At 36.7% G+C, this 22,900-nt stretch overlaps 2 protein-coding genes across 2 annotated transcripts; one reads left to right on the top strand and one right to left on the bottom strand.

Annotated features, from left to right (window-relative positions):
* Positions 1 to 9,394: 9,394 nt before the first annotated feature.
* LOC119792271 lies at positions 9,395 to 11,335 on the top strand. The gene is made up of 5 exons (XM_038298842.1): positions 9,395 to 10,010; positions 10,092 to 10,137; positions 10,217 to 10,308; positions 10,455 to 10,565; positions 11,218 to 11,335. Exons 1-5 carry the CDS (start codon positions 9,490 to 9,492, stop codon positions 11,333 to 11,335), a joined length of 888 nt encoding a protein of 295 aa, XP_038154770.1. The 5' UTR covers positions 9,395 to 9,489.
* Positions 11,336 to 11,702: 367 nt separating this feature from the next.
* Positions 11,703 to 22,066, bottom strand: LOC119792261. The gene is made up of 7 exons (XM_038298832.1): positions 21,865 to 22,066; positions 16,041 to 16,143; positions 15,793 to 15,955; positions 13,447 to 13,550; positions 13,142 to 13,286; positions 12,932 to 13,058; positions 11,703 to 12,277 (listed from the first exon to the last, which is right to left on the bottom strand). Exons 1-7 carry the CDS (start codon positions 21,974 to 21,976, stop codon positions 11,991 to 11,993), a joined length of 1,041 nt encoding a protein of 346 aa, XP_038154760.1. The 5' UTR covers positions 21,977 to 22,066; the 3' UTR covers positions 11,703 to 11,990.
* Between the last annotated feature and the right edge of the window lie 834 nt (positions 22,067 to 22,900).

Below are 22,900 nucleotides of genomic sequence, written 5' to 3'. Positions count from 1 at the left end.
TGGTACAGTAAAGTAATCAATCAACAACTTCCCTAAAATAAAAAAAAGCAACATAAATATCCTTGTTGCACCTGTAGGCTGGAGCCTGTAGCATTTTCTGGAGACACCAAAAGCTCTGTTAGATTGTCACCTATTTTTATTTCGAATACCAGTTTATGTTAGTGAAAACTGTGAAAAAATAAAACCTTCCCCTTGCATTTTGAACAGAGTGATTTTTTTAGGAAACAGTATAATAACAGGAAATGGATAGGTTTTTATGGATATTTTTTTAAGAAAATGGGGCTTTATGTGTTGATTTTGTATTTTTTTTAATGGAATATTTTTTTGCTTGATATGTGTAAAATAGTGACCAGATCTCTGGCAAAATTCAGCTAAAACTCTCTGAAAATTCTCTCACTGAGTTATAAACTGTTCCAGAGTCTTTTAGTTGCAGTCTTCTCTATAAACATTGTTAATTACATTTTGATTTAATTATTTTCACCTGTTTTGTTTTATGTCAAGAGCTTTATGTGTTCGTCATGACATGGGGCACTGCTTTGTATTTTTATTGACAGCTGGTGTGGTTGATTTAGATCTGTGAGCAAGCAAGCACCTCTGCTTTCTTTATATGTAAGAAAAAAACATGTTAATTATCTATTTATCTATTTGTTTTTATTCAAGAATCTCACCAGTATATGCAGTAAAGTAGTTTAAACTTTTTGGACACGGAGGCTCAGGTGTACAATACAGCACAGATCTTTGTGTATTTTGTGTATGCAATCTAGATTTTTTTTGTATATAATCAACAGGCACAAAAAAGACTCTTGACATATTTCTGCTCCAAATCTTTGATTTTAATGAAAACGTTCAAGGTTGGTTTTATTTAAAACTTAAAATTTATTGTAAAACCGACCTGAAGATTCATCAAAAAGGAAGAACAATGCACAGATAAACATAAAGTTGTAAGATCATCGTGGTTTTAGAAGTTGAAAAATTATAATTTTTCTTTCAGCCTTCTTCCCCAAGCACCATGGATGAAACACACATTAAAATTTTCCAGGCGCTCAAGGACCAAAGAATGTTCTGTTTGTTTGATGTGGTTGAAAACATCTCCAAGTCCCAAAAGCTGAACAACAGGTCTAGCTTGTAAAGTTTTTTTTTTTTTTTCCTGGTATTTGCTGAAATGTAAAAAAGTCTGCACTTCCATGAAACAATGTGTATAATATGCATAGCAAATATAAAGCCTCTTTTTTCATATTTCTTAAAAATATCAAGACACATCATGAAGCTCTGCCTAAAAGATTACAACATTTCAATTAAGTCAGTAAGTACCATTCAGCTTTTATTTGGATTTGCAACATTTTTGTTCAGATGTCCATTTCCTGTTAGTTTATTTTAATGGTAATTACAAGTAGATATTTTCTGGCTTACCTCATAGGCATTATTTAGTTCATTCAGATCCAATCCAATCTAAAAAAGACTAAATCTCTAACAGGTTTAAATGTTGCTGTTTTTACCCATTTTTGTTACTAACACTAAGACATTACACCTCTACAGTGTTTGTGTAGAGTAATTTAGTAAAACTAGTGATGCTTGCAGTACTACTAGGTTGAACGCCCAGAGAGTGTAGTCAGACTTTTTTAATCTGAGACATGCCATTGTAATAGCCAGGAACCTTGCAATCATATGCTATTGCATGAAGATTGAGTCCACAGAAGATCCAGACTAAAGACAAAAGGGTTGGGAAAACAAAAACCCAAACATCATAGCTGAAAAAAAGATGTTAAATTGGAAATAAAAGATCTACATCATAATGCTGCACATATATAAGAGCAAACTGGTGTAAAACATAATTTATCCCCAGATGTGCATTTATAAGGCAATGGTTTAATTTAATAGAAAATAAGATGGGCGGTTCAGTAAGGAGCAACAATAAGTTCAAATATGAACAAGCCAGGTAGACTGTAAAATCTAGAAAAGAATTAAAACCAAAGATAGCGTGGGTAATAATTAGGCCATGTGGAGAGTATACAAAGCATGTTTGCAGAGAACTATGAGTAACTTGAAGAGCAGGTTTTTTTTAAGGTTGATTACAGGAAGGATTACTGATTAAAAAGCATGTGTTCCCATAAACACAAAAAAATAAAGTGTTATGCAAATATCACTAGTTGGTTGAAGGCGAAGCAGTATTTAGTCTATACATGTATGTGTTGCTGGGGCATGCTTAGAGTCAGTCTTTGGCATGCTTAAACTTTATACTTTATAAATGCTTCTCACTGATGAAAATTTCCCTTTCAGAATATTTTGTTAGGTCATCCCAAGCCTAAAATCGAAGTTGATTAGCTTGTCCCTGTCCATTTTGTTGCTATAATGTGTTTCTTTGTTCCTCCAGCTGTTTAATAACCTGTGCACAACACAAAGGCTACCTGTGTTTTGAACGCAAATAATTAATTGGTGGTAACAATTTAGTGTTTTGTGCCAACACTGTATCTCTTTTTCTCCATTTGAGTCTATATATCCATCTAATGTTTTTGAATTCTTGCCTATTGACATGGGGATAAAATATTTGTATTAATACTTTTAAGAGCTATAGAGAACTATGGGTAGGACACAACTACACCAAATTCACCTGAGCTTAATTTTCAGTACAGCATAAAAATTTTTAAGGTAGACTTAGACTTAGACAGATTTCTTTGGTAATTTTTTATACACAAATGTAAACAAAAAGAAATGTCTTTTAGAACAACTATCTAGACAACTTCATTTTTTAAAGTGCAGCCATGATAAGGTACGCAGCAGTTGTTGTTGAGCTGCTACTACTGCCTCCAGCTCCTGAAGCACATGCTTCAGAAAGACGACGATGATGATGATGATGCTGTGAAGGTGGTAGCCCCAGATCCAATCAAAATGTTGAAGTGAATTAACCCTTTTAAATAAAAATATGACTTTGCAACTCTTAGTTCATCAGCCTTTCTTACTGCATGACTTAACCTGGTTAAGTCTTAGCTGTTCGCTACATATGAAACCCTTTTATTACCCGGTCCAGATCTGTGGAAGTATTGCTTTTCAGATAGTGTACACAAAGAAGGAAACATGTTTAAGCATTAACATAATTTATTCCAGTCATGGTTAACAAAATCAGTGATACCGGCAGAAATTTGAGAGGAAGATCTCACCTTCTATTAGGCCCTTACATCTCGACTATTCAGGGGAGAACCCACTGAAAAGGCAGAGAGCCTTTGCCCACTTTCCTATTTTATCTAAAAGTCAGACAGGATGTGTCTCACCCAAAGCCCCCAGTAACTATCCAGCCCTTCTCACACATACTACCATATTATCATATAAGGTGATGCTGGAGCCACTCCAGCCAGCATATGTCATCATAAATGCCTGAACACAATGGTTGTATACAACTTCTTCATCTCTGATCCTTATTTTTTTTCCATGTCACACTGACTGCATAATGACAGGCCCCGACTAGGCAGGGTGGGCAGATCTGCGCAAAAAGGAAATAGACTGAAAATAGTCAAGAGTTACGTACAAATGAACTGCGGATACAAAACCAGCTGCAAACACATTAATGATGTTAACACAAAAAACAAGAAAATGGAAAATTTTGCTGGTAGGGAAGACAACGGCCAGTTATACAGAACTGCAAAGTGGTTCAGCAAAACGTAAATGCTCCAGACCACTAGAGAGAGATAGGGGCGGGCTCCTCTTTATGCTTTGCAAAAGGTCTGGTCAACAGATTTTGCTGTCATAGATCTGTGACTATGCATGCACCTCTGCTTTGTTTATATTTAAGAAAAGCACATGAAATTAAACTATTTTACTTTTTAGAATCTGGACTAGTTAAATGCAATAAAGTAGTCTCAACCTTCGTTGACACTGGGCTCAGGTGTATATTACAGCACAGATCAACGCAAATCAGGACATCTGCTCATAGTAAGCATGACATTGCTGTTAACAGCAACAGCCACTGACTCTGACAAAGGCTATGGTTCTAGAAAGACTAGAATGATTAGCAAAACTTTTACAGACTGTATGCTTTACATATAATCGACAATTTTGTATATAATCAATCAATCTGAACAGTAACTTATAATACCCATTTATACTTTAACCTGTTATTTTAGCTTTTCCTTCAGGATTCAGGACCTAACAGGCACAACAAAAGGACTCTTGACCCTTTCTTCCTGATATTTTTCATATTAATGAAAACATGTCAGGTTGTTTTTTATTTAAAAAAATTAACTGAAGATTCATCAAAAAGAAAGAACAATGCAAAGAGAAGCACACAGTTGTATGATCATTCCGGTTTTAGAAGGTAAGTGATTAAAATTTTCCTTTCAGCCTTCTTGTCCAAGGGTCATGACTGAGACTCGAATGAAAAATTTCCAAAGGTTCAAGAACAATAGAATGTTTGTTTGTTTGATTTGGTTGAAAACATCTCCAAGTTTCAAAAGCTGAAAAACAGGTCTAGCTTGTAATGTTTTTTCCTGGTATGTGCTGAAATGTGAATCTGCACTTCTATGAACCGATGTGTATGTTGTGATTTTATGTTCAATTCTATTCCCAGTTAGCTGGGAATTTATATTTCTGATACTTTAAGATGTTTATTGCCCTCCCCGGTAGGGGGTGTAAAATATCTTATTTAATCAGATATTGTTTTGGCTGTTATCTACTGTTTATGACACACAGTCCTACTAGCTGTGTGTTAGAACAATAAATGAAAGAGTGATTCGAGCACTAATCATGGTCAGTTAATTCTGCACATACATAGAATAAGTTCACCACAACTTCTGTTCATAATATAAGTTTATTAACAAAAATCATTCAGCTCCAAGTCAAACATATTTCAGTTTAACACTATTAACTAAGTCTAGTAAAACTCAACTAAACTAAACTATTATGTACAAAGAGGAATGGAAGCATGGTTTAAAACCATATTACAGTTTAAGATGGATTTTTGTGTTTGAAACCAAAGTTTATCTGGAAGAATTTGGAATTATGATCAAATGAACAAAATTAGCTTTTTGCTCATTTTAAAGAAATTGGAATGTTTTCAGACCAATTCACAATGCAAATCCATGAGGTGAATAAAACATTATTAGGCCGAATAATGTTTTATTAAATTATTTTCTTAATCAAGAACCAAAAACCTTTAGTCAAATGATTCTTTACCCTCTTTGAAATAGTTAGCAGCGAATAGACATCAGGATTCCACTAAATGACTCTTGGTCGTACTCGGTAATGGAAATGTAATGTGCGTTTGAGGAACACATGTACACTAATGTTATATCAGTGTTTAAACTCTTAGTGAAATAAAGCTTGTCCAAGCTTCAGCAACAGCCCAACACATATTCTCGTAGCATAGCATAACATGCAGTCTATTCTGTAGCATCAATTAGCATTGTCTTTACTCAGCAGTAAACACATGATATGATTAACATCATCAAAAGACATATTTTTTGTTCTGTCCCTAATTATACCAGACCTGCAAACCTTTTTCCATCTCTATAAGTTCTGAAACTCAAGAGAAATGTGTTGCAAAAGGTCTGTTTTGCAGCAGTTTGGTTCTGAAAGGTTTTGACCTATCCTTGATGGTTCTTGAGATCTGGTTCCACTGGGGCCCGCATCTCCACAGCTTCCTGGGCAAGGGAGAGGAGGCAAGGAGAGCAGGAGGCAAAGAGAAAAGAAAAGAGAGAGAATCCTGTGTGCTCTGTGATTTTGTTCTGTCCTCACAGAGAGGGGGGTAAGTTTTCACACCTCTGGTGGCTTCCATGTGACTTGCCTGTGGAAGCCTTGTCTGAAACAGGGGTTTTTGCAGAGATTCCACAGCTGATTCCACATAATCATGTCAAGATGAAATATGGACACTGGTTCCCAATGTCCAAAAAGTATGATCATGGCATATGGTGCAACATGTATGATATGCATCGCAAATATGAAACCTTTCTTTTTTATATATATATTTCTTAAAAATGTCAACACAAATCATGAAGTGCTTGAATGCCTAAAAAATAACAGCACTTCAATTAAGCTAGTAAGTACAGTTCATCTTTTACTAGGACTTACAGTATTGCTGTTAAGATTTCTATTAACCATTATTTAGTGGTAGTAACAGGTAGACATTGTCTGGCTTACCTCATAGGCCCATTTGCTTAATTGACGTCGAGAATCAAGAATCCACGTTTCGTATTCCATTTTCAGAGTTTTTTAAAGTGTTTAACAGAGACGTTAGCCCCTCGACGTCGGAGTACACAGAGTGAAGCGAAAAGACTACAACTGTGTAAACAGGCCCCATTTCCGTTTCCGGTGGCGGAGGGATATTGACTATTCCAACAGAACTCAATGGAATTTACAAAATGCTAAATAAAACACTACAGGAACGTTTTTTCTTTACGAAACTTTTTTTGGAACGTCATTGAACAGCGCTGACGACCCGGTGAGTAGCATATTTTAAAAAAAGAACGTTTAAGGTTGTTTTAAGGACATTATCTGACATGCACTATGGAAGCCGTTCTGAAGCAGCCAGGGGTGGATTCTAAATGAGCCAAAAAGCAGAGACAGGACCAATTGTCAAAATTTTGGTGTCGATCATTCGATTTCATCCTGGACACTACAGAAAATGGGCTAAAAGTGTTAAAAACCGGAATTCTCCTTTAAGATTAAATCCATATTAAAAAGTGGCAAAATCTCTAACAAGTTTAGATGAACACCTCAGTGTGGAGTGGACTGCAGACTGTTTAATATGAGCCATGCCATTGTAATGACCAAGTACCTTGCCATCATATGCTATTTTATAAAGCTGGAGTCCACAGAAGATCCAGACTCGAGACAAAAGGGTTGGGGAAACACACAAGCTTATATCAAAGCTGAAATAAACAGTGTTAAGGTGGTAAAAAAAAAAAAAAAAAAACACATTTTAATGCTGCAAATATATTAGAGTGCGCTGGAATTAATCATAATGTGAATGTAATGTGAATATATAATGCAGTGATTTAATTTAGAAACTAAGATGAGCATTTCAGTAAGGAGTCAGTTTATAAAATTTTGATATATAAAGAGGACAACATTTTCCAAAGTATAAAGACAAGCGGTATTAACATAAAGTATCTAAAGCATGAAAAACTATAGAAAAGGAATAAGATGGGGGGGTTCAATAAGGGGCAAAAATAAGTTCAAATATAAACAAGTAAGATAGACTACGAAATCTACAAAAGATTAAAACCAAAGATAGCGTGGGTAATAATTAGGTCATGTGGAGAGTAAAGACGTTTGCAGAGAACTATGAGTAGCTTGAATATGAGGTAAGATCACTGTCAAAATAAACTTGTGCATAAAAGCATAGTTGTGTGCATTTTAGTCAGAAGTTGTGCATAACAAAAATTTGTAAACTCATAATAATTGAAATCTCATTCAAAACATGCAACATACAGTTTAAATAGTTACAACTTCAATAACTAATAAATACGAATTTCAAGTTTAAATTTGTGCTTTATTCTTTATGAACACAAACAGCAGCGGCTGTTTGAGAATACGGATTTTTTCTTTGAGAATACGAATTCACAACAGTGGTCTGACGTCACGGTTTCCAAGGCTGGTTAATGGAGCACAGAGCAGGAAGATAGGAGCCGCGCATGCGTACTTTGTGTTCTTTCAACTTAGTAGCGGCAAGATGAGGACCAGGAAGCTACGGAGCAAAGCCAGGTAATGGCTCTGTTCGAAATCCTGGGCTGCATCCTCCAAGGACGCGGTCTACCTAGACTGGATCCTTCGAAGTCCTTGAAAATAAGGAGACCGGAAGAGTTTAGGCTGTGAATTCGACCAGGTCTACCCTTCGGCGGGTTTTACCGGCGTATGCTCTGTTGCTTAGCAACCGTAAACGTTGACACACAAAGCAGGAAAAGAATGAATACAGAAGTTTTCAAAACTGTTTATTTATTTCTTTTTTATTGTGAAGTGAACAAAGACTACACTCACAAGAATCCAGAGTGGAATAAAGGTTCCAACCACCGGGAGCAGGAACAAATCAAATCAAATGTAATGATAGAAACCTTAGTCAGTTAAATAACCTGCTGCTGTCATTCTGCACATCTCTGATGTTGCTGCTATTTTCGAATATCCATTACTGTAAAAATGTCCATAGCTGCATATTGGTTATTTATTCCCCAGTTTTATATTGTTAAAACACTTTACAGAATTGTATTGTTTATATTTTAACTCTTCCCTATTATGTTATTCTTATACATTTTTCTAAGGTCCACATTTGTGTGACCATTTTCAATAATCTTTCTGCTGCTGTAAATTTGCCCATTGTGGGACAATAAAGGGATTTTCTATTCTAAAAAAGGGGTAGAAAGATATAAGTAAATCTAAACAATGTATTTATAAAAAATATATCTGCAAAATCTCTAATATTCAACAACAAAAAATACGTAGTTAAGCATATTGTGCAAAACAGCAATAAAAAGATAAAAATCCTATCAGATTTATCGTTCCCACCCTGCAGATATATTAGAATCTGTCCTTTTTTGTGCACACATTTTCTATGATTGAACCTAGGCTGATATCCTTTAAAAAGGAATTTAACCAGTTTCACCTTAAATAGGGTGAACAGAGGCATTATAGTTAACCAAATTAAGAGCTGTTTTCAGCTAACCGGTCTTTAAAAACAAAAGCAAACTAGTTTTAAATCAAGTGTCAACTTTTAGTCTGTAATGATGATTCGAAAGTGTTACTGTTTACTTTAGCTTCTAGTGTTTTTTTGCACATTAAACCTTTCTCCAAGAGGTTAGCACAACATTGGACGAACTTACAGCTGCAATGGTGGCAAACTTTTGGTTGGAGAACAACTGCTTTTTCGCTTATAAAGTATAAAATCTAAGTATATAATCATTGGTTTTTTTAATGCTTGAGTTTAAAACGTAAATCCAATTGCCAAAAGGTAGTGTTTTAAAAAGAATCATACAATATAGTACAAATACAGCATTATTTTAATAATTTACCACCTCTAAAATTAACTTCAACCTGTTATTTGTAACAGGTTAGAAATAACATTTTATCTACTTATGCCAGACTACACTTTTCAGACAAATTACTTCTATACTAATATAATAAAAAGCTATCCACATTTTGTCTTGTATTTTGAATCTGTCTTTATACCAATCTGTGAACAGATATTAGCTCAGCCATACAAGTACATAAACAAACGGTATTTTTCATGTAAAATTACACTTTTATTTCATGATTCCTGACTTTTTAAGTTGTCAATCTTGTTTTTATTTTGATCTAACAGGAAAATAAAGGATTGAATTTGTGCTGTCTAAAAAGTAACTAGTCAATTTTTATGTTTGCAGGAACCACTGCAGACATGTAATGGAACGCCTTCTCTCAAGAATTAATGAGGTTCTAGACCAGCCAAATTTGGATTTGGACTATTTCCAATATATTGTAAATCAGGAGGTGTTTATTTTAACATCTGCATCAACTGTTCTTGATATACCCATGGATGTTATGGATTGTATTTTAACCCTTCAAAGAAAGATCCATGACACCCTTTCTCAAGAAGAACATTGTGTTCTTACCACAGAAGTTTCTAGTAGACGAGGGCGACCCAAATTAGAAGTATCTGAAGACCTTTTGGTCCATTTAATAGACATGGCCCTACCAGTGTCATGTATTGCAAACCTGCATGGAGTCAGCATATCTACTATTTTCAGACGCATGCGTGAGCTTGGGTTATCAACAAGATCTTCCTACAGCAATTTATCTGACAGCGAACTTGACAATGCTATATTATCAATAAAGAACAGATTACCTAATGCTGGATATCGGATGGTAAAGGGTTGCCTTCAAGCAGAGGGTCACAGAGTTCAGTGGGAACGGATCAAAGACTCAATGCACAGAGTTGATGGAGCTGGAGTTTTACAAAGAATGTTGCAGCTAGGGTGCATCGTCAGAAGGACATACTCTGTACCACATCCTTTGTCCTTAGTACATATAGACACAAATCATAAGTTTATAAGGTAACATTTCTTTTTTTTACCAAGATATTGGGTTTCCTATGAACATAATTGGATAGAATGTTGTAAAATTCTCTTTTAAAGGTATAACATCGTCATATTTGGAGCAATAGATGGATACTCCAGAAAGGTACATCATAAAGACGTTTTCTTTTTGTGGTTATATAGTATATGTGCAATATTAACATGTTTGCCTTTAATTTTTACAGATAATGTACTTGGAGCCTGCAACAAACAACAGAGCAAGCACTGCTCTTACATTTTTTCTAAAAGCTGTGGAAAACTATGGTTGGCCTTCCAGGTAGTTTTTGTTGCTGCTTTGTTTGTTGTTGCTTGCAAATATTGCAAGCAACAACAAACAAATAAATGTATGACATATATGTATGTGTGTGTAATATAAATTTCAGACATACTGTATTTATGTAAATTACATATCTGTGGTTACAGGGTGAGAGGTGATGAAGGAGTTGAAAACGTGGCAGTAGCTGAAGCCATGTTCAGTGTAAAAGGAACGGGAAGAGGGAGTTTTATAGCTGGCAAAAGTGTACACAATCAAAGGTATTATATATATATGTCTGTGACCAAGTATCAGTGAATAAAGCAACCAATATATAATACTAATTTCTTAAAAAAAGACAGGTGTGTGATCAATAGAAGTCACATTTTTAGCAATGCTATTCTAACATAAACAAAAGTTTTCAATGGTTAGTTTATGGAAGCACGTGTAAAGAAATATTCTGGTTTCTGACTTATCAGAATTCAGAGGGGAAAGAAAAGTCAGGAGTCAAATGGAAAACACTTGCTTTTTTGCTGTTTCACCTTCTGCTTTCCTGTTTTTTTTAAAAAATATAATTCTCTATTAAGAATTGAGCACCTATGGCGAGACGTGTGGACCAGTGTAACTCATCTCTACTATGAAGTACTTCACAATCTGGAGGAGCACGGACTTCTGGAGTTGTCCAACACTCTGCATTTGTTTTGTGTACACTATGTGTTCCTTCCACGCATTGCAGATGCTCTGCACACCTTCACAGAAGGATGGGACAATCATCCTTTAAAGTCTGAAGGTGGCCTCCCCCCTAACCAGCTCTGGACCATGGGACACATGCAGAAACCTTCTCATGAGACTGAAGATGTGCAGGTTTGTTTAATGAAACAAAACTTAAACATTATTATTTGGCAGTTAGAAGTCATTGATTTTTGCTTATAGAACCCAGAGCTCTTTGGAACTGACTGGGAAACGTTTGATGGTGTCAGTGAAGAACCTTCTGGAGTTCATGTCCCAGAAGTTGACTGTCCTCTGTCTCCAAATGCAATGGAAGCTGTGATGACCATGATCAATCCACTTGCACCTTCTCAATCATATGGACAGGACATTTATGTGTCAATGATTCAGTATGTTGAAGATCACTGGGCAACAAGCGACAGCATTTAAGTAACACACCTGTTGTGAAAATATGACTATTTGCTGTATCCTGCCTTTGCAAATTTAATAATCTACATTGATGTCACCATTTTTGGGTATTTAATGTCATTTATCTGCACAGCTATTCATCTGTATTTGATTGTATTCTTTTTACTCATTTCTATACAGATTACAACTTATGAAAGTATAGTTTATGGAGCTGTGTGTCGTTGTGATTGTTGATGAAAAACTTTAATTATTGTGTTTGAATAAATAAATCAGAAGATAAGTAAAAAATAATTCAGTTTTTATTTGTTTAGAAAAAAACTGTCAAACTCCTTTATAAAACACTGAAAGTTTAAAAACTTTCATTCCTTGAACTGAATTTCTTGTAACTCAAACAGCTGAATATAACTTACACAAATGTTTTTATAAACCTGGTAACTAAAGTCCTGGAAAGTGTTTACTTATCAAACTGACAGAACTTTAAGGATTTCACTTAGAAACATTGGCCACTGTGGTTTTTTCATGTAAGTTCCAACAGAACGGCACATTTAACTAACAAAAAGCAAAATCACTCAGACGAGGCTAAATGATTGTCCGTGAGTAACGGCTGCTATCATATTTTCTTTAAAGTCATTCAGGGTTGTAAGATGTACAACTGGAAATGTGATTGTGCGGCTACAGGCACTAACAACAGGAAAACAAATGGTATGACTTGAGTCACAGTCATGGTAAAATTTAACAGAAATGAAGAAGTCCTTCTTCTCACTGGGCAGCACTGGCTTGTGTGCTTGTCCTGTTATCCACTGCATGATTTTGCCAACGGTCAGCTGCTGTGGATCCTCCTTCTGACCATCTTGTTCTTGTAAAGAAGGTAGATGTTAAGGAGAAAACAAAAAGTTAAAAGCCTAGCATTTTTGAAGATATGCATATTACAACTGCTTATTAAGTCAGATTTTGTTTTTGAAATTAAACAGTTTTGGTTAAACCTTTAATGTTATAGGTGCATTCCAAACTCTTGCAAAATGTTGAGAGCCTTGCACGACGTGAATGTGCTGTGAATTACTGGATTATTATAAAATACAACTATTGCATCCAGCTCTTACATAGGCCGCTCTAGAGGTGCTCAAAGCTGGTCAACCCAAATAGGCAGCACAAAACATCCAGAAAGCTTCAAAGCTTGCAGCGCAACATGCGTGTGACGCACCGTAGGATAGCTCAAAGTAATCCGAGGGCGCATTCACCATAAACATTGCATGTGAAGTCACTAATGCTTAAAAGGAGTTTGGTCTGAAAGCAGCATTATGCTTACATTCTACATTAGCCGATAAAAATAAGATCAACTAAGAAGTTGATTAGATTTAAATGTATTATAATAAAGTATTCATAATAAATGAAGTTATTCATGAGAAAAGTTCTCACAGTACACACAAACACACAGATCAAAACATTGTTTTCCTATCACCACTGGCAGTAGTACATTTACAACAAAGTAGTCATGCCAGTGAAAACATACCACAGTCCTCTATGTTTTGTAGAAAGTCTTGAAAGAAGTTCATGATGTTAACTTCTCTGCTGTATCTCACAGAACCCCTCTCACTAAACCCAGGTTGGCATCTTTCAAGGAAAAATGCAGCATCCACCTGGCATGATCAAAGGATACAAATAAGTCGTTTCATATGTTTATAAAACTATTTTAATGGAGACAACATAAATGTATACTCACTCTGCCATCTTCCCCAGGAACAAACATAGGCAAACACAAATCTGGGTTGGTTTTCATCACTTGTAGCAGGCCGCATAGCTGCAGGCCTTTTCTCAGTTGGTCAAGCATCGGCACAAGTCTCATTGTTGAGTGCAACACAATCGCTCTGCAAAACATATTTATATAAGACAATACAAAAGCATTTAATTACAAAATTCTGTGTGCTTAGAATAATTTCTCAACATTTAGAAGTAGTTACATGACACAAATAACACATTTGAATAATCAGTAATATTTAGCAAATGAAAGAAAAACAAAAACTTTACCTCATGATGAGGTCTTTTTTGTCCACAGATACCTTTCCAGTATAGCCACAGCCTACTATGTCATCCGTAAGCTCATTTATGTTCTCTTCAGTTGCTCTGTTTACCTGAAGACCAAACAAGCTTTATTTTTCCAAAAATGTTTGGAAACTTACAAATGACAACTGAATGCACTGTTTTTTTCCGGAAATCTTTTTTCGGTGGTAGTTTACAGTATATAACCTTTTGCTCAATAATAAGCTAATATTTCACATACCTTTAATCACTGTAACATAATTTAATCTGTACACAGGGGTTCCTGCAGATGTACGATTACACGCACTGTATGTACCTTTGGGTGTGGCTTTATATATTTTTTTCCCATTTTATCCTTTTCATTTTTTCCCCCCTTATTGATGTCAAAATTGAGAAGCAAATCAAACAAGAAATTTTTTTTTTTGACAAAAATCTCAGCAGTTTCATCTGTGTGTGTGTCTGGGCGGTCAGGCTCATGTACATACATCTCCCTTCTCCAAGAGACTTCTTCAGTCTAAGAGTCACCTGTAAACTCAGCCTGTTAAGCAGTACCTTTGCTACAAATTAGCAATGGAAATTGTTACAGGTAGTCACATGCAAAAGATACCCTCTGCCCAATGACCAGTGTTGGGCACGTTACTTTGAAAAAGTAATTAGTTATAGTTACTAGTTACTTCTCCCAAAAAGTAACTGAGTTACTAACTGAGTTACTCCACAATAAAAGTAACTAGTTACTAGTAAAAGTAACTATTGCGTTACTTTTGCGTTTCCCGCCCCGGTAACCCTCACCACCCAGCCCCCACCTTCTCGCTGTGTGTTTCCAAAGCCAGCTGAATAGAGCGGACGACAAAGACAAGAACCTGCAGACAGTTTAGCATTTATTGCAACTCAACGTAAATGACATCAGGGGGAACGCGATGTGAAGTTTTATAACAGGACATTCAGATCCGGTGAGTATATGAAATTAATAACTGGGGATGTCTAATTCTGAAATCCTGTGTGTTTGGGTTGTTATAGATACTGCAACATCTATCTATCCATCTATCTATCTATACTCTGTGTGTGACATAAAATATGGATCTCCATCCCTGCCACAAAGGCCATCAAATAATGTTTAAAATAAAAAATACAGTAGGTTGAGAAGGCAGAGTATCCATCCTTCCATCCATCCATCCATCCGTCCGTCCGTCCGTCCGTCCGTCCGTCCGTCCGTCCGTCCGTCCGTCCGTCCGTCCGTCCGTCCGTCCATCCATCCATCCATCCATCCATCCATCCAGATTTCTCCCTTTCTCCATATAGGCTATCATTTCTGGCTGTTGTCAGGTTCATTTGATCGTTCACGCTCTCCATAGTTCTCCTGTGGCGCGAGCACAGAGCGACTGTTGCGCGCCTTTAGCGAGCATGCGCGTTTCCTGTCGCTTGCGCGGTGACTCTTGCCGCCTGCGCTGTGTGGAGATGCAGAGGAAACCGGTATGTGATGGGGAAACGCAGCTCTACGTAACACCGGTATTTCCATGTGGAAAACGCTGTTTTGCTGCTGGAGTCATCCTCACTCTCCATCTCTCTGTGTGTGCTGTACGTTAACACCCACCAGCAGAAACACCCACCTATTCAACTGACAGACGGAATCTCATCCTCCCCTCTCTCATGACAAGGCGCGCACCTCTGGATGACCTAAAAAAATAATCCTTAATATCTCTTAAACAAAAGTAGCACAAACAATATTTTTTTCTGCACAAATCTGCACTAACGTTGCACTTACCATTCAGTCTATTTGCAGAGTTTTTTGACGTGGGTGGGGTGTCAGCTTCACGCAGCTGCGCACGAGTCCTATCATGAAAAAAGGTTCATTGTGCGACCTGAGTAACGCGCAGTAACGGGGTGCCTGCAATGGTAACTGCGTTATAGTTACAGTCAAGGTAATTAGTTAGATTACTCGTTACTAAAACAAGGTAACGGCGTTAGTAACGCCGTTAGTTTCAACGCCGTTAGTCCCATCACTGCCAATGACTGATTGATTGGATCATGGAGGTCGCTGGGTCCAGTTGTACCCCTTCCAATGCCGTTATTGTGAGCATGAATCAGCCCTCTGAGGACAACAGGCCAGGAATAAGACTTGAACGATCAGCACGTGACTAACCAGTTTTGATTTCCATCATTAACTTGTTGCAAAAGTACTGCTTATGAGGCTGACTTTACTGGTAACTCTCTTGCCTGAAGAGGTCTCTTACAGAAGAGATGAATTTTTTCTACAAAGAAGAATCTGTTCAGAGGACTTTTTTTTAGCAAAAAAACATAGTACAGTGTTTAGCTGGATTTTAAAACCTTCCTTACCTCTGTTATAAGGTGGAACAGTTCTGAATCTGTGACATCATTAGTTGACACCTGGATGCTGTCTGAATCACCAGAGCAGAGGTATCTGTAGCACCATTCACGCATGAAGTTTGGGAGGGGTCCGCCTTGAGCCATACTCGCTACCATAACTTCTCCAGCCGTCCTAAAGATCAAGAAAAACTTATGTACTTAGTATAAGTGTATTAATTAAATGTAATTATTTAAGGCAAAAAAAATGCTTTATGTACCGGAAGTAGTTAGTATCCAGGCTGTTAAGGCAGTACAGAGGATTTTTGCCCTTCTTGTCTGCACTGCCCACAAACAGTTTGTTTTCTATTTCAGAAACCATTTCTTTTTTTTTTTTTTTTTTTTTTTTTTGAACTTTTTTATTCAGATTTTCCAGTGCTGGTCACATCACATACATCTTACAGATAATACATTTTACAGGTTACATGTACAAACTCACATGTTATGTTTCATAAAATGTTTTGTTTGTCTGGATTCTTAAAGAGGCAAACAATAATTATACAATCAGGGTGAAGAACTCGAGGAGGAATCTCCTATTTATTAATCATAGTTTCCATCAATTTCAATTCGAAATGAATGTTTGAATTAGGGACCATTTTTCTAAGAAGATATCACTTTTCATCTGAAGTTTTGCCGTAATTTGTTCCATATGGTAAACCTCCCTCCCTCTATTCTTTCACTGGGAAACTGTTGGGGGCTGAGGCTTCAGCCATGAGACAGTAATCATTTTCTTTGCGAGGACAAGTAAAATCCTTAAGATATAAATCTTACTGTGATCTTGGATTTTATTCTGGAAAATACCCAGTATTATTAAAGATGGCTTTAGAGGAATTGTAATGCCCAGACATTTATTAATTTCCCTTTGTATTCCTTTCCAATAGGTTAATAGTTTTGGACAGTCCCAAAATACATGGGTGAAATCTCCAATTAGTCCACAACCCCTCCAACATTTGTCCGAGGTGCGGTTAAATCTGGATGTGAGAAGAGGAGTCCTAAAAAATCTCACTTTGATTTTCCATTCAAATTCTCTTAGCATTGGGCTATTTGATATTTTATGACCCTCTCGGAACATTTTCTCCCAGTCTTCATCATTGATTATGACATTCATTTCTAGCTCCCATTTCCCTTTAATATCTTTTGTGTCAGTTATTCCTTCCTCTTGCAATATTTTGTAGGTATGGGATATGAATTTGGTGGTTATGTTTCCTTTTATTACAGAGAGAAAAAAAATTCTCTATGTTTGAGGGGGGTATTTGTAGGTTTTCCCATTCCTTATGTTTCTGCAGGTAATGTCTCATTTGCAAATATTTAAAAAGGTCATGGGTTGGGAGATTGTATTTTTGTTGAAGTTGTTGAAAGGACATTAGGTTTCCATTTTCAAACATTTGATCTATTAGAATCAATCCTTTTTCAACCCAGTTATGTAGTCCAGATGTAGGAAGAAATTCAGCGTTATGGTCGAGCCGTATAACTCTACATAAGGAGTTGGGTAGATTTAGTATCTTTTTGATCTTTGCCCATGTTACTAGAGTAAACTTAACCCATTCATTATTAATTTTATTCTTTGTCCATGTGTTTTGGTTAACAAATGGGACAGTATCAAGAAGTATATCTTGGGAGTCGCCTTGTTCCATCTTGTACCAAATTGGATCTTCGTCTTGGCGTATCCATGTTATTATTGATCTAATTTGTGCGGCCCAGTAGTATTTTTTAAGGTTTGGTACGTTTAGTCCTCCATGTTCCTTAGGACACATAAGAGTTTTCAATCTAATTCTGGGGCGTTTATTTTGCCAGATAAATTTCGAAAGCCATTTATTCAGAATATTAAATATGGACATGGGTACTTTTATAGGTAAGGTTTGAAACAGAAAGAGGAGTCTTGGAAGGATGTTCATTCTAATGGTTTCAATCCTCCCTACTAGTGAGAGGGGTAGAATGTTCCATCTCATAAGGTCTGTCTTGATCTCATCCATTAGTTTTCCATAATTAGCTTTAAAAAGTTGTGAAGTTTGAGGAGTTATGAAAATTCCTAAGTATCTGAATCCCTGTTTTGATGTTTTAGGTTTGAATCTATCTGTTAATTTTGTGGGTAAATGACCGTGTAACACCATCACTTCAGATTTGGATTGATTGATTTGGTAACCTTAAAGTCTACCATAATCTTCAATAGTCTCCATAAGTGAGGGAATAGACTTCACCGGATCACTTATGTAGGTCAAAATATCGTCGGCAAAAAGTGAAATCTTGTGTTCCGTATTATTTTTATCTCTAATACCTTTAATATGCTTGTTCATTCTAATTGCTGCTGCCAGAGGTTCGATGTTTAATGCAAAGAGTAGGGGACTAAGACAATCTCCTTGGCGAACCCCTCTTTCAAGCATAAAGAAGTCAGAGCAAACTCCATTAACTCTAACACGTGATTTAGGGTTCGTGTATATTATTTTAATCCATTCCACAAAACGTGGATGGAAGCCCATAGTTAGCAAGGTGTTATATAAAAATTGCCAGTTAACTGTATCAAATGCTTTTTGTGCATCAAAACTAATTAGCATGGATTCTTGGTTGGTTTCTTTGGCTTGTGTTATAACATTCAGGGTTCTCCTTATGTTGTTAACACTTTGTCGATTTGGAATGAAACCCGTCTGGTCTGGGTGAATTAGTTTTTTAATATATTTCTGTATCCTTTTACCCAGAATACTGGTTAGTAGTTTTAGATCTGTGCATAACAGGCTAATTGGTCTGTATCCCTCACAAATTGTTGCGTCTTTCCCCTCCTTATGAATAACTGAGATGATGGCCTCGGACCAGGAGTCCGAGATTTCACCCTTTTTAAGTGCATAGTTAAACATTTTCGTTAGTGTTGGCGATAAGATGTTTTTGAAGCACTTATAGAATTCCCCCGGGAGTCCATCAGTCCCTGGAGATTTATTATTTTTCAAATTGTTAATTGCCTCCTGTACTTCTGTTTCTCTTATATCTGAGATCATTTCAGCCGCCTCCTCCTCAGACAGAGTAGGTAGTCTTAACTTAGCAAGAAACATAGCAGTTTGATTTTTTACTTCGTTATTGATTTGGTTTGGTTCCTGGTATAAGTTTTTATAAAAGGATGCAAAAGCGTTGGCGATTTCTATCGGACGAAATAGAGTTGTTTTAAGTGAGGGATCTGTTATTTTGTGTATTATTCTGTCCGATTGTGTTTTTCGAAGCTGGAAAGATAACAGTCGACTGGCTCTATTTCCCATCTCATAGAATCTTTGTTTGGAGAACCTCAGTGCTCCCTCTGCTTTGTATGTAAGAACTTCATCAAGCTTTTTTCTAGTCTCTTTTAGTTCTGTTAGAGTGTCATCTCCTCCTCTATGCTTATGCTCAATTTCTAGTTGTTTTATTTTATTTTCAAGTCTTGTTTGTTCTTCCATGCGTTGTTTCTTAAATCTAGAAGATATCTGTATCATTTTTCCTCTTAACACTGCCTTGGCTCCACTCCACATCATAGGTGGTGTTACTGATCCATTATCGTTTATCTCTAAATATTCAAGCAAATGTTGTCTCAGTTCCTGAATCACTGATGTGTTGGTGAGTAGTGATACATTTAACCTCCAGTATCTAAATGGAATGTCCTTACTTAAGTTTAATTGTAGGGTAACTGGAGCATGGTCACTCAGAGTAATTGGTTCAATACTACAGTCAATTACTTTATAAAAATATTTTTGTGGTATGCAAAAGAAGTCTATCCTTAAATAGCTATTATGAACTTTCGAAAAGAAAGTAAAATCCTTTTTGCTCGGGTTTTTAAATCTCCATGGATCCCCCAGTCCCAGTTCAGTTACCATATTATTAAGTATTTTTGTTTTTCTGCTCTGACTCCCCCTCTCTACTGGTGTCCTATCCATTTTGCCATCATGTACTGCGTTAAAGTCTCCTCCAATTATTACTATGCCTTTAGCATTCTCTGCAATTATATTAGCTATTTTTTTAAAGAAGGATTCATCACATTCGTTAGGAGCGTAAAGATTCAAAATAGATATCTCCTCCTCCCACATCCGACCAAGCACAAAGACATATCTCCCCATTTTATCCTGAATAACTTTTTCTGTAGAAAAGGCCAATGATTTGTTAAATAAAATAGTGACTCCTCTCTTATTTCCATATGATGCACTATATACTTGATTTGCCCAGTCCCGTCTTAATTTTTTATGTTCTAATTCGTTTAGGTGTGTTTCCTGTAGTAGGGCAATGGAGCAGTGCATCTTTTTTAGTTGATTAAAGATTTTTTTCCTCTTTATTGGGTGATTTAATCCGTGGACATTATATGTTACGATTGTTAGTTTTTCCATATGTACCTTTTAATTATGAATACCTTTTCTATATTACTGATCCTGTAAGTATCAATATTAATGTAAAATATGTATTTTACACGATGTGATTGCACATTTGCTAAATTGGTCAAGGTAAAGTTTACAAACATTAGAACATACTTGAACTTTAAAGTGAACAGGCTTCCAAACACTGAACTAAGTAACAATACGACCTTAAAACTGGTCTCCATGGCGACGAAGGGGGTGTGACAGAATCCCTTCGCCTGAACACGCCGTGTGATAGCAGTCTGACAACAAGAGTCTGTTCCCGGACTTGCCTTTCCAAAAACAAGTATACATAAAATAAAATAGAAAAAATAAATCATCCTACCGTTCCTGTGGTGAGGAAATTCCCTGGTATACAGAATTGTTTCATATTTTACTAAACTAGCCTTCTTTCAAGTCATTTTAACCCAAATGTGATACTTTGAGATCAATTTTTTAATTGTCCATATATTACTCCCAAATCCTTTGTTTAATTATTACCTTGTAAAATCGCCCGCATGTCCGTTATGCTCAGCATAGTTTCTCCTGCTTTTCCGGGCACCGTGGTCCAGGATTCGCCCAGCAGTTCCTCTCGGTATCTCTCACGCTCATCTATCTTGACATGGATTCCCATCTTCTCCAGTGTTGGGGCTGCTCTTGCAAGTGTTGAAAAGGTCTTCACACCGGAGTCCAGGTGGATTTTCAGTTGAGCCGGGAAAGGTGATACTGCTTTCACGTTTTTGTCTTTAAGTTGCTTAATAACTTCTCGGACCTGTTTGCGTTTCTTCTGTACGTTCGCCGTGTAATCTTGGTCGAAGTATATCCTTTGGTCGTGGTGGGTGACATCACGTCTACTCCATGCCGTCTGTATTACTTTTTCTTTCACTCTGTAGTTAGAAAACCTGACGATGATTGACCGAGGGGGAGCGGAGTCTTTGGGCTTCACATTTAGCGACCGGTGGGCTCTCTCTATATTCAGATTCATGTCCTGCGGTAGTTTGAGTGAGGTGCGCATCAAGTCAGTCACGAAGGAAATCATGTCGTTCTTTTCTTCTCCTTCAGGTATCCCGTAGATGCGTAGATTGTTGCGCCTGGATCTTGACTCGAGGTCTTTACATTTAGCTGAGAGATTAGCTTCTCTCTGTAGCATGTAGCGCAGCACTCGGTCATGGCGGAGCAGCTGGTCCTCAGCGTCGCTCACTCTTTGGTTGGTGTCAGTAATTTGCTGCTCCAGTTTCGTCGTTCGTTCAAGCACGTCTTTCAATGATGATTCCACCCTTGACAGAGTAGTTTTAGTATCGTGTGAAGCATCCGTGTGTTCCCTTCTCAGTTGTTTTAGCTCTGCAAGTACGGTCTCCATGTTGTCTTTCTGTTCACTCACGACCGTAGTAGTTTCTGGAAGTTGGCAGGTTTCTTTCTGCGAGGTCGTTTTACTTTTCTTATCAACTTCTTTTCTGAGAGTAGTCATTTTTGTAATTCGTCGAATTGTTATAAATTATATGTTATATCGTCAAATAAGCTAGTTTTTAAGGGATTTTCCTCGGAGTAGGGCAATCAGGCTGCTTCTCCTTTCATGGCGTCACCGGAAGTCCCCTCAGAAACCATTTCTAAATTGAACAACAACAAGAAAAAAAATTATATAAAGTGTGATCGAATAATGTTTAAGTTGCATTAAAACTAACTCAATGAGCTAATGTAAATGTACCTGTTAGAAACTCTTTACTTAGAGCGCCTGTGTCAATGCCAGATTCCCCAAAAAAAGAAACCTTCAGTCGGCAGTTTGGACGGGATTTTTTCTGGCGTTGCCACTGTTGCATTCCTCTACTAAAGAGATCAAATCTTGACACACAAAGGGAAAATGTGCAGCTGTCGTCCACTTGGCCGCTGATCCAGTTCAAGATTTCCTCTGAGCTAAAAAAATTATAGTTAGTTAATTATAATTAGTTGTTCATTGACAGCAAATAAGTTAGGAGTGGGAAAACTGATAAAGAAATATTACCAACACTTTCTGAAAGAATAATGTAAAAATATTATCCATTCTTTTGCTAGAAATTGAATCAAAATATTACTAATTGGAGCTCCCGTCTTTAAATAATGCATTTTCCTCTATAAATATGGTGAAATGGAGTTTTGTTTTTGTTTAGCTTTGAAAGTAGTTACTCTCATCCTCTGAGGTGCTTATATTGCATTCTTGGTTTGAAGATCTGTAGGAATAATAATTAGAATTCATATATGGATAAATCACTGACTACATGAAATGTTTTTTTTTTAAATCCTGGTGAAGTACCGTATTCCACAGTCAGATGCATGGGTCTCAATGGCATCAGTGCTGAATATACCTCTGCACACTGGACACTCAGTAGTCCAAATGACACAGAATGTACATAAAAAAGTTAAATTAATAATTCAAACAGACAACCAGCAAACAAAGCATCTCACCATCTCTGTCTGATGTTTTGTCCTTAATGGAGATTCATTGTCCTGAGTGAAGCTTTCCTAATTATAAAACATACAAATATAAATGTAATCAATTATTTGGTTAATTACAGCCAACACTTTATTACTTATAGCCAGTATTTGACATACATTCTCAGGGGAGCTGCTGAGATAAATCATTTCCTCTTTGCAGCTCTTGATGTGAAACGGAAGAGCTTGGAGTGGTACCATGTTGTTGCAGGTGGTGCATGGAGCTTTAGGCATGTTTTCAAATTCTTTTGCATCTGGTGGTAATGGAGAAGTTT

This window comes from Cyprinodon tularosa, unplaced genomic scaffold (genome assembly GCF_016077235.1).
Source record: "Cyprinodon tularosa strain WSP-4 unplaced genomic scaffold, ASM1607723v1 ctg416, whole genome shotgun sequence".
NCBI classification, from domain to species: Eukaryota; Metazoa; Chordata; class Actinopteri; order Cyprinodontiformes; family Cyprinodontidae; genus Cyprinodon; species Cyprinodon tularosa.
The sequence above is the reverse complement of the archived record's forward strand: the minus strand, read 5'-3'. Positions and strand labels throughout refer to the sequence as shown.

Bases quoted from the DNA above. Each gene is read 5' to 3' on its own strand.
- LOC119792261 (XM_038298832.1), bottom strand. From the start codon at position 21,976: ATGCAACAGTGGCAACGCCAGAAAAAATCCCGTCCAAACTGCCGACTG. The intron at 13,287-13,446 runs GTAAAGTTTTTG...TATGTTTTGCAG, and splicing joins AAAAAAGACCTCATCATGAG to AGCGATTGTGTTGCACTCAA. The intron at 12,278-12,931 runs GTATGTTTTCAC...CTTCTTTACAAG, and splicing joins ACAAAACATAGAGGACTGTG to AACAAGATGGTCAGAAGGAG.
- LOC119792271 (XM_038298842.1), top strand. From the start codon at position 9,490: ATGGATGTTATGGATTGTATTTTAACCCTTCAAAGAAAGATCCATGAC. The intron at 10,011-10,091 runs GTAACATTTCTT...TCTCTTTTAAAG, and splicing joins ACAAATCATAAGTTTATAAG to GTATAACATCGTCATATTTG. The intron at 10,309-10,454 runs GTAGTTTTTGTT...CTGTGGTTACAG, and splicing joins AACTATGGTTGGCCTTCCAG to GGTGAGAGGTGATGAAGGAG.